Raw genomic sequence first — 12,544 nt, forward strand, 5'->3', positions numbered from 1 at the left:
TTTATTTAATTATTTTTGTATTTTTAATTTTTATATTTGTGTTGTTTATTAAATCATATGAATTACAATGTGGATGTTATATGATTGATTAATTAATTAATTTTAAAATTTAAAATTTTCCAATAAAGTTATAAAAATTAATTTTAAAAATTATAAAAGAATATTTAATTTTTAAATTATAAATATTAATTAAATTACTAACGTGGCATATCTACAAAGTTAACAAATATTAATTTTTTCATTCATTTTGAGGTGATTTAACAAACAATATAAATTTAAAGATTAAAATAGATAAAAATAAAATAAAGAGCTAAAATAATTTTTTAATAAAGTTGAAGTATCAAATAAATTATTATGCCTAAAACAATCTCCATTAAGCCATTAAATTTCATAATTAATTAATTAAAAAATATAAAATATTAAAATATTTATTAAAAATAAAACAAGTACGATAATTGATTATTTATCTCAGTTTTATTTTTATTTTTCATCTATTCACAAAGGATTTAGTTTATATTCAATTTTATGTGATTGGTTGAGCCACTTAATCTGATTTGATTGATAGATTTGATTCAATTCTAACATAAAAAAGAGTTATAAATATTTATTTTAAATTTTGAATAAATAATTTATTTATACAAATAAATAAGGTCTGTTTTTTTTATATATAGGATTAAGGTATAATTTTAGTTTTTGAAAAAAGAAAAATAGAGAGTAATCTATTTTGATTGAATATAATTTTATCTCTTTATTTTAAAAATATTATTAATAGAGTTATTTTCACGTATAAAAGAAAAACATTCATTTCATAACAAGGATTTGATTACAACAATTCTAACTTGCTCGAGTACTTGGAATTCCAATCAATAAGTCTGACATATTGCTTGTTTTAGTGGGGTTTTTTACTAAATTAGTATAAAAAATTAAAAATTCTAAAATAAGACATCAAAAAAACTAATTACGAAAATGGTATAGTCGAAATTGGTCACGCCACTCGGCGAAATTTCCTACGATATGACCATCAACGATTGCTGACATGATAAAAAAAAACACGAAAACAAAAAAAAGTTAAAAGCGAAAAAAAATAATAAAAAAGGGTCATGTGGGTGCAGGCGGCTTTTGGTGTTACCTCTGGCAAAATAATTTAATAGATCTTAAATTACTAAAATATAAAATATATTTTAAAAAATAAATCTGAAAAAAAATCTGAAGAAAGTGTCAAAATCAAGGTTATTTATTAAATTAATATAAAAAAACATTTACATAATACATTTGAAATATTTTTGCTAAAATAATATAAAAAATAAAATCGAAAATAATATATTTTAAAATATAATATCTGAAAAATCTGAATTTTTCTAAAATCGGGGTTATTTATGAAAAATATAAAATACTTAAATAATACATTTGAAACATTATTTCTTCAAATAATATGAAGAAATAAAATCGAAAATAATATATTTTAAAAAATAAGTATCTGAAAAAATTTTCAATAAATCAAAATCGGGGTTATTTATTAAATTAATCGATTTTTACATTTGAAACATTTTTTTTATAAATATATTATTTGAAAATTTTATTTTTTATAATATTTTGAGCAAAAAATTTTAAAATGTATTATGTAAGTGTTTTTATATTAATTTAATAAATAACCCCGATTTTGACACTTTCTTCAGATTTTTTCAGATCTTATTTTTTAAAATATATTATTTTATATTTTTTTATATTATTTTAGCAAAAAATATTTCAAATGTATTATGTAAATATTTTTATATTAATTTAATAAATAACTTTGATTTTGACATTTTTTGTATTTTTTCATATCTTATTTTTAAAATATATTTTACATGTCTTAGGTGCACACTGTGGGACCCATTAACTAGTCTTGCTTCCGCCAGAAAGCAACCTGGTGCCCTCGCACCCACATGACCCTTTATTATTATTATTTTTTCGTTGTCAGCTTTTTTTTTTGTTTTCAGTGTTTTTTTTCTGTTTTGCATGCCTGTTGATGGTCATGTCGGTGATGTTGCTTTGTCGAGTAGCGTGACCACTCTGATTATACCATTTCTGTAATTAATTTTTTCGGTGTCTTATTTTAGAATTTTTTAATTTTTTTATACTAATTTAGTAAAAAACCCTTTTAGTGGCTTTAGCCTTCCGGACCCATTCTACAGTCATGTCGTATTTGCGATTACAATGCACAAAGGAAACATACATACAAAAGGACAAAACCATCCATATGTGGTGGAAGATGGGATACAGGCATTTTCTTTGAGAGCGATAAGTCTTATCATTTTGAGTCACCCATTCTTACAGAAAATGTCTTCCCCTAATCTTATTGCTTGGTCCTCAACAACCAATGCGAGGATTTTGTCATTTCTTTCATCCCCTAATCTTACTGCCCTTTTGTTATGAGCACTAAAATTTTGAAGGTCTAACATCTAGGGCTGCTAACACCTTACAATTCGCCAAGCATCTATACGTGTAACTTTCATCACCAGCATCTCCGCCCGCCGTCGCATGACCGAAGTCCCCACCGCTCAAGGCCTATCGTTTTTACCCTTTTCCAATGGCTACGAAAACGGAGTCCAAGCCGGTGATGACACAGACCATTACCTGTCTGAACTTAGGCGACGAGGCAAAGAAGCCATCTTCGAGTTTATAACAAGCAGTAAGAACGAACGCAAACCATCACTTGCATTGTCTACTCCTTGTTCCTTCATTGGGCCACGGAGTTGGCGCGTAAACATCACATCCCGACATCTTTATTTTGGATTCAACCCGCCACCGTTTTTTGCATCTACTATTTTTACTTTAACGTATATGAATCCGCCATTAAAGCCCAAGCTAATGAAACAAACCCCAAGTGTTCTATAAAATTACCAAGTTTACCGCCACTCGCCACCCGCGACCTTCCGTTGATCGTCCTCGCTTCAAACGTTTACCATTAGGCACTGTTGTTGTTCCAAGAACAAATAGACGTCCTCGCCGAAGACATTTAGTGCTTTGGAACACGAAGCATTAAACGCCATTGAAAAGTTCAAAACTGTTGGAATCGGACTTTTAATCTCATCTTCGTTCCTTAACTCAAAAGTCCCATTGGATAATTCCTTGAGAACAGATCATTTTCAATCCGATTCAAAAGATTGCACGAAGCATTAAACGCATGTTTTTTATATTAACGCTGAGTGAACGGTAACTGCAGTTATAACCAAATAAAACAATCCTTCCACGTCTTGAAATTGAGAAACTGTGATTTTATGTCGTGATACTATCTTTTTATGTTACTTTTTTTTTTATTGAAAATGGACAATGATATTATGAAATAGTTTCATATTATCAATTTCTTTTTAAAATTTGAGTGGAGGGCCCAAGGGAGGAGATATTTTCCATACTTAAGTCATATATACAGGAAGGGTAAATTACTTAATTCCAAATTATAACTTTTAGAAGTTTACAAAATAACTATTAAATTATTAAAATTTTTATCTAAATTATTTAATTATTAAAATTATTATTGTATTATCTTTTCTGTTCACATTGTTTCTACTAATAGAATGTTTTTCTTTCTCTTTTCTTTTATAAATTAATATTTTTATTAAACTATTTTGAGTATCATGAATCTAAATTAAAATTTAAATAACTTAGTAATTTAAATAAAAATTTTAAAATAATTGAATGATTTAAATAAAATTTTAAATAATTTAATAATTATTTTATAATATTTTAAAATAAAATAATTAAAATATAAACTTACTAATAATTTAATAATTACAATTTACCCTAGAAATCGTTATATATTCTGCTGCAGTAAACGAATGGTCAGCTTTTTACGAGAAGGGCAAGGGACGGTAAATATCAACCCTCCTGATTTCACACCTGCCCATGTTTTTTAATTGGGTATAAGTAAATGGATCAATCTTAGCAAATTAGCATCTTTCCTTTCGATTCTCAGCATCTCCATTAATCTCCTCAACTTGCTCTCTCCATCTATGGCCTAGCTTTCTTTGTCGTGTTCTCTTTCTCCTCTACCTTACCATTTCTATAGGCCTCTGATTTTTAGTTTCCCTTATAAAACACAGAAACAGAACCAAGACTAGAATATCTTCAGACAGCCGAATTTTAGAGTTGGCGGACCAAACAAAAATGAATCAGGTGTTGGAATCTCCACTCGAAGCTTTGGCATTTAACTATGTGAGTTTTGGGATTTTCACGGTTATTCATAATCTGTGGACGTGGATTGCTGTTCTCACTGCTGCGGTTAGTTTTTGGAGGATAAGAGCCGTCGTCGGCGCCTCCGTTCAAAGTAATGACCAGAAGCTCTCGGTGTCTATTTCTGATCGTGCCCATGATGAGTCTCGACCGATTCTCGGCGCCGATGAAAAGCCGACCCCTTCAGCTTCGGCTTCAGTTTCAACTCCCCCGGCCCCTCCAGCTTCCGTCTCAGAAACAAGCGGTTCGCAGTTGGTGACCAAAGGAGGAAAAATCAAGTTGACTGTTTATTACGTGGATGATGACGTAGACGTCGACGGTGGGATGACGGTAACGGAATGGAGTGACGGTGGTGAAGGGAGGTGCTGCGGGGAGTGGTGGGAGAGTTGGGAAAGAGTGTTGAGGTTGAGGAAAGGGGAAGCAGGGTGGTACCGTTATCAGGATTTGACGGCGTTAAACGGCAACGTTGTTAGGTTATGGGATGAATCATGCAGGAGGTGGTGAAGAAGGTAAAGCTGAAGCTGTGCTGTAATGGCGGTTGGTGGTGGTGGCATTTTAGGAATTTAATGTAGATGGTATAATGTTTTTAATTGTTTTTCCTTTTAATTATTTGTGTTAATGACATTGGGTTTAAGGTTGGGGATACTTGTAAATATATTTGTCGGAAATGACAAGCTTTAGAAAATCCAAAAGCAAATGCTTCTAAGGTTACAATAATTTTCCTACTCTTTGCTAATTATTTAGCATTATCAGATATTATGAAATATTATAACCCAAATTTAATTTGATTTTAGGGGCCTAAGTCTCTCTTGAATTTGGAAGTTAATATAAGAATAATATTACATTTTAATAGTTAATTGACTAAACTATAAGATGATAATTTAACAAACAAAATGTAAATAACTCAATTTTTAGTTGTACTAAAGCTAAAATAATTTTATAATTTGAATAGTCCAGTAATTTAGAAAGCGAGAGCATCTCGGAAGTGGTCACCTAAGGAAATAGTAGTCATTAATTCTGGTATCAAAATTATATATGATTTGAAGTATAATATTGGGGCAACACTGATGATGTTAAGGAATTCTGGAATTAATAAGTTAAAGTGAACACATAAATTGGTGTTGAAGTGAACATAAGTAGACAACCTCTTTCCAAAATTGCTACCACAATAACAAATAAATTAAAGGCTCAAAAAAGAAAAAGGTAGGAGCAGTTGGGAAATAGTAATTAATTGGGTTTGAGGGATCATGGGACAAAAAACCAAGATGTGATATAAATAAATATGTAGTAGTGGTAGTACGTACTAGTGTTTGTTGATAATTTAGCACACCGGAGAATAATGCCTATATTTTCTCCATAATCCTTCTTAGTTAATTTCACAATAAAACAATATTAAAACTAGGGAATCAAATTGCCTGGATGCCCATATACCAGCACGATAGCATTAACTAGTTAGCCTCTAGAAAGCTTGGTTAGAAATAAACAAAATTTGAGTTTTATAAACTATGCTGAGAAAATTATGATTTTCAAAATTTATAAATATTTGATATTGTTATTGATATATTCATACTGAAATCTTTTATAGTTACTTATTTTTAATTTATTTTTTTTAAAAATGTTAAAATAAACAAATGAAACATATGATAATTTTTATTCACATTTGTATAGTTTATCTTAGTAAAATTTACATAAGTGAAGATAATAAATTTATTTCATTTAAAAGTCAACTTCTACTTTAAAGAGTTCTACTTAAAAAGAGTCAACTTTAAAGAGTATTTGATGAAGTTTTATATCTTATTAGGTCGAGTTATAAATTGTTACAAATTAGAGCTTCTTATTAATCTTTCTATCAACTTGTAGGCGAAAATGTGATATTTTGGAATCATAAAAGTTAAAAAGACAGATCGAGTTAAAAATTATGACAAATTAGAGTTTCGCCTCAATCCTTCTATCAACTTCTAGGAGAAAATGTGATATCTTGGATTCCTAAATATTAAAAGAGTTGATAGGCCAAACAAATATTTAAGAGTAGAGCTAGGAAACAATAGAAGTAGAATGATTTCTTCCGGATATCAATGATAAAATTAATAACAAATTAACACTATGGAAAGCGATTGCCAAGTGGAAGGTTAGCTTTGATACCTTTTTATAGGTTTTCCTCCTTTAAATCTGCGGCTTGTGATACAATTGATAAGATTATTTAATTCTTTTGGTGGGGGGTATAATATTAGCCAATTGAAACTGTATCTGTGTAGTTGAGAGAAATTATATACCCTCATTTCAGAGGAAGGTTTGGGTATTAAGCAAGCAAGCGTGGTGAATAATAACTTCATCGGATCCTTTAATCTCTCTATTATTTAAAGCGAAATATTATAGATCAATCCCCTTTGAGTTGATGCAAGATAGACCAATAGGCACATGAGTTTGGAAGGGAATCATTCGGGGAAGAGACATATGCAACAAAGGGAAATATGTCTAAATTTGGAGTAGTAACAATTGTTGAGCTAACCCTTCTTGGAATGGACTTTAACTTAATACGATTAGGACCCATAAATCCCTTATCCTGATAAGTAATTGGTAGAGGTGGGTGTAACAGTCTGATTTTGGGCTTAGTTGGAACAGTGGTTCTGAGACCACAAATCCGAAGTTAGAGAAATTATTGAATTATTATTTTGGTGTTATAGCATGATTATGTCAGTGCATGAAAAATTTGGTGAAGTAATTTTAACGTTTGTGAGCTTAATTTTGAAAAATGACTAAATCGCATAAAGGGAAAAAGTTGTGATTTGCTAGCAAATAGTGTTAAATGGCCGTGGATTATAAATTAGGAGTATTTAAAGTGCAAATAGACCCTAGGATGGTGCTTTTCCGACCATGAGACAAGGAAATTAAAATAGTCAAATGTTAGGTGAAGTTTGGTGACTTATTTGGCAAAAAAGAAAATAAAATAAAAGAAAGATGATATCATCCCTCTTTCATCTTCTTCTCCACCGAAAAACACCAGAAAAATAGAGGTTTGAAACCTTGAAAATTTCAGCAACTTGTAACCCTCACAAGTAAGTGATTTTGATGGTCTTTCTTCATGATTTTTGTACTTTTAGAATCCTTGTAGCATGAGCTTTCAAATAAGAGGACTATTTTGCAAAATGGTTAAAAGCATAGGCTTTTACCATGAGAGTGTTCATGTTGTTTTCTGAAATTTTATGGAAGAAAATGAAACATGGTTGTGAAATAAACAACTTTTGTGAAGTAGTTTTCATGGAAACCTAACTAAGGACCATTTTGCATAAGTTGTAAAATAGGTAATAAATGTGTGAAATAATGAGAATTGTGGGCTGCTGCTAGTATAAAAAGTATTCGTCTAGGCTTGATTAATGAGAAAATGTGATAAAAATAGATTTTCGGGTCTAGGGGCAAAATGGTCATTTTGCCCAATTATAAATTGTTGAGTACATAGATCGATAAAATGATTAAACTTGTGAATTCTTATTATTTTAGATTAAGAAATACAAAATCTGAACCTAGACCGAGGGAAGGCCAAGCAAGTAGATTAAATCGTCTAGTCCCTTACATTTTGTAATCCGAGGTAAGTTGTATGTTAATAATGCAACTATATTGCTATGATGTATGATTGAATTGATATTGCATGAATTGCTGGATTGTGATTATGAGAATGCATGTCGAGAAATTAATGTAGTAAAGACTTCCGGTTGAACATTTGGAATAGACTTGGATATTTGTACCATGACATTGGGTGGTATGTGAGCTAGTGTAAGACATGTGTGGGACATGCATTGGCCTCGAGATATACAAGATAGTGTACGACCTGTCTAGACATGGCATCGACACCGATAGATGAGAGCTAGTGTAAGACCTGTCTGGGACATGGCATCGGCCTCGATATATGAAAGCCAATGTAAGACCTATTTGGGGCACGGCATTGACTTTAATGTGCTAACCAGTGTAAGACCATGTCTGAGACATGGCGTCGGCATCTTACCCCAGGCTCAGGGTTATTGAGTATCCGGTAATATTCCAAATGATTCAACGAAAGATTTATGATTTGTATCAAAATAAGAAAATTTATGACCATGTGGTGAGTGGTACAGGTACCTACTTGAAATGTATGAGATGTGGGCTCAATATATGCTATATGAATTGTATTGGATGGTGATGAGTAAGTTGTACTTGTGTCCCTTCATTGTATTCATGGACAAGCTATGAAAGGTTATGAGCATATTGTGTATGATAATTAGTTGATGTTTGTTTTCATGCAATTTACTAAGCTTTACCCATTTTCCTTTCCATTTTCCTTTAGTGTCGTCAAAGTAACCTGTAGATCATCGCATACGTCGGAGAAGCTAGTCACACTATCATCTGAAGCACTTGGTATAGTTAGTTCTTTTATTTTGATTATAGCATGTATAGGATCTTTACTTTTGAGTTTTGTGTCATTGTTAATTGGTATGTGTTGGCTTAATCTAATACTTGACTTATTTTTGTATAAGGCCATGAAAAATGGTCGATATTGAAAGTTATTATATGAATGCAAGAAAACCTTTCATGAATACGAAATTGTTGGTGTGGTTGAATAAATGAAATGTATATAAATTTTAGTTATGATTACTTGGTTGAGAAATCATGTTATGTTAGATTTTGGTATGAGGAATGATGTTAGATGGTGTTTTAGGGTGGCGAAGGGCTTGGTATATAGCCTTATATCGTCCACACGGGTAGACACAAGGGCGTATGTCTAGGTCGTGCGTGACGTACGTCAGCCCCATGGGCGTGTTGTTTGGCCGTGTGTCCCCTGCACCTCGAATTCGCAAGTCAGTATGCATGGTAGTAAACACACGGGTAGAGACACGACCATGTGTCTCAGCCGTGTGTAAGGCACGGCCTTTAGCCATGGGCATGTGCCTAGGCCGTGTGCCCCAAATTGTTGCTGACATCAGAAATAGAATGTCAAGGTTTTTAGACAGGGCTAAAACACGAGCGTGTCATGACCGTGTGTGGGACACGGGCCATGGACAAAGGCGTGTGTCAGGCCATGTGAAAACTCCTGTAGGTTCGAATCCAGTGTTTTCTCCATGGCTTGACTAGTTTGCTCCACTCCTCCTTCTCTGCTTGTGCTTGTCGAACCGAGGCTTCTACGAACACTTGAATGCTACTAAAAATGGTGGTTGAGTGACTCTGACAAAGGCTACATTCTTGGAAATTTTCAAAGGTGTTTTTGAAAAAATTCTTTTCAATTTGTGCATTACTCGGGACGAGTAATGAATTAAGTTTGGGGGTGTGAAAACACAAAAATATACACACTTTTTCATGCCCTTTTTAACCCAAATTCATGCAAGTTCGGTAAAATTCTTGTTAAAAAATATATAATTATTATAAAATAATTAGTTTGTACTTAAATTATTAACATTATGAATTTTAATTAATTTTGGTTATTTTCGATTGATTTGCACAAAGGGCGAAAAATGGCTCGACAGACACTGCTAGAAGCATAAAACCGAGAAACAATTTTAAGCATGAAGGTGAATTAATTTTTCAGCCTAATACGGTCCAAATTATGTGTATTAATTCATAACATAATTAATTTTAATTATATCCAATTTAATTTGGGTTAAATAAATTATTATTAATTAATTATGAAAAGTGGCCCAGTTGAGTTGAACTGCGAAAACCGAATTGATCGATTACTGGGCAGCCCAAAACCGTCCGACATGCTGACCCAATTAGGCTTGTTTGGCTAATTAATTAGCTTGCAAAATGGTCCTTTAAGACTTGTTCAAATTGCAAACAAACCCCTCCATTATTTGTGCCTTTCTAGATTTGCCCCTACCTTAATATATCAAGTTTGAAAACTTCAAACTTGCCACATGTGTGGCCGGCCATGAGAGGGCTCTTTGGCTGCTGATTTTGGCTATTTTTAGGAGCCCTCTCAACCTATAAACCCCCCTTGGCTTCTAATTTCAAACACACCTCAACTTTCTCATCGTTTCTCTTCTCTATCAATTTTCTCTCTTTATTTCCCATCCATTTTTATTTATTTTCTTGCCGATTTCACCTCTTGAAAAAGAATCATTCATCCACCATTTGGAGCAATATTAAAGTGTTTGTAGCAGCCTCGGTTCGACAAGAACAACCAGAGAAGAAAAAGTGGAGCAAACTAGTCAAGCCATGGAGAAACACCAGATTTGATTCTTGTTCCCTATCCTTTTAATTTTTGTTGTTTCTATGATGAACATGTCTATGAATATTTATGATGTTAAAATGTTTAATTTAATTAATATGGCTTAAATTTAATTTGTGTTAGGTTGATTGCATTTCATCTACTTAATTTATTAAAATTGTGTTTGTGTTGTTATAGGCCTCGGTAAGATGTTTGATTAAGTAAAACCATGACTAAGTTATTCTTGCGTTACAATTGTAAGGTAGCTAATGAATTAATTATTTAAACGGATTGAAATTGTAATTAATTGACATGATACTTAATCAGTGTATGTTTAATCATCTAAGGTAGCTGAGGGTTAAATTAGCAAAGGTATCTAGCGATACATTTGCATTGCGTAACTTGCAAGGTTATTGTGATTATATTGTTTCAAGGTAGAAATACATTGTTACCTCATGTAATCTTTTATGTGCTTATAAGATTGAATTAATTGTTTGAATTGGCATAAAGATATGTACAAGAGATTATTTTAATTTTATAAGTATGTATGTGCAATAACACATTTGCTTATAAAAATCTATTTAATCAGTTGAATTGACATAGAGATATAGTCAAGAGATAAATGTGTTTTGGTAGGTGAGCATGTTCATAAGTTAGCAAATTACCAAGTTGCTGTAAATTTATTCGTAACAACATAAACATGAGTTTAATAATTCTAAGTTAAGAAATGTAATTGATCTAACACAATTATGTCATCTTGATTAAAATCATCTTTTGAAATTGTGCATTGGAACTTTTATTTTCTCTTTATTAATTTTACTTAGTTAAAAATCTTAGTTTTTAATTACCTCCTCAAATCAAATATTTTTCCTCACCAAAGTGTTTTACAATTGCATTCATAAATAACTCATTTCATAGTCCCTGTGGATACGATAACTCGACATTTACTTGTCATTTTATTACTTGTTGAGATTGTGTACACTTGCACATTTTCGTCATTCTAAGTTTTTGGCACTGTTGTCGGAGACTATTTTAAAATGTCATTATTTGTGAATTTGTTAGTTTTTGCATTTTGGTATATTTTTATATTCAATATTAACTTAATTAATTTTTCTGTGATTATTTCAGGCATTTATGAGTATTGACGAAATTATCAATTTACTCCCTATAGACCTTGAGATTGAAAGACCTTGAGATTGAAAGAACTTTTCGACAGTGAAGAAGACAAGCTAGTCAGAGAAGGACCGAAGAGATGAATTTTGAAAATCTGAATCAAGGAAACGGATTAGACCCTGCTCAAAATCCTATCCTTATTGCTAATGATAGGGATAGAGCTTTGAGATGGTATGCCATGCCAGTGTTTCATGATCTTAATCCAGGTATTAGGAGACCCGAAATTGAGACACAACAATTTGAGCTGAAGCTAGTCATGTTCCAGATGCTTCAGACAGTCTGTCAATTCAGTGGAATGCCTACCGAAGATCCTCATCTTCACTTAAGACTGTTTATGGAGGTGAGAAATTCTTTCAAGTTAGCTGGGGTGCTCGAAGATGCATTACAATAAGCTGTTCCCATATCTGCTAAGGGACAGAGCTCGAGACAGGTTTAACTCATTGCCACCAAATTCAATTTCCACATGGAAAGAGTTAGCGGAAAGATTCCTTATGAAGTATTTCCCACCCAGCAAGAATGCTAAGTTGAGGAATGAGATCACTGCTTTCCAACAAATGGATGATGAATCCTTGTATGAGGCATGGGAAAGGTACAAAGAATTATTACAGAAGTGCCCTTATTACGGAATCTCACATTGCATCCAACTTGATACGTTTTATAATGGTCTTAATGCACGCACGAGGATGGTAGTAGATGCTTCTGCTAATGGTGCTCTCTTTTCTAAGTCTTATTATAAGGCTTGTGAAATCATTGGGAGGATTGCCAGCAACAATTATCAATCGCCAACGAATTGAGTAGCGTCAGGAAGATGAGTCACTGGAATACATGAAGTAGACGCTCTTACTTCACTCGCATCTTAGGTATCCTCAATATTCTCAATGCTTAAAAATTTTACTGCTAATGGATTTAATAGTTTTGCGGCTCAGCCACCGAATCAAGTTGAAAATGTAGCCTGTGTCTATTATGGGGAAGGACATTTGTTTG

General features: G+C 32.3%; 1 protein-coding gene and 1 non-coding gene across 2 annotated transcripts; one reads left to right on the top strand and one right to left on the bottom strand.

Annotated features, from left to right (window-relative positions):
* The first annotated feature begins 3,907 nt into the window (after window positions 1-3,907).
* Window positions 3,908-4,929, top strand: LOC108481707 (uncharacterized). Its single transcript, XM_053029473.1, has one exon. It carries the CDS (start codon window positions 4,147-4,149, stop codon window positions 4,714-4,716), a length of 570 nt encoding a protein of 189 aa, XP_052885433.1. The 5' UTR covers window positions 3,908-4,146; the 3' UTR covers window positions 4,717-4,929.
* A 7,152-nt stretch (window positions 4,930-12,081) lies between these two features.
* LOC128294743 (small nucleolar RNA R71) lies at window positions 12,082-12,188 on the bottom strand. The gene has a single exon (XR_008285050.1). It is a non-coding gene; the product is annotated as a small nucleolar RNA R71 (small nucleolar RNA).
* Window positions 12,189-12,544: the final 356 nt, after the last annotated feature.

This window comes from Gossypium arboreum, chromosome 6 (assembly GCF_025698485.1).
Source record: "Gossypium arboreum isolate Shixiya-1 chromosome 6, ASM2569848v2, whole genome shotgun sequence".
NCBI lineage: Eukaryota > Viridiplantae > Streptophyta > Magnoliopsida > Malvales > Malvaceae > Gossypium > Gossypium arboreum.

Coding starts and splice junctions, on each gene's coding strand:
- LOC108481707 (XM_053029473.1), top strand. CDS start 4,147: ATGAATCAGGTGTTGGAATCTCCACTCGAAGCTTTGGCATTTAACTAT.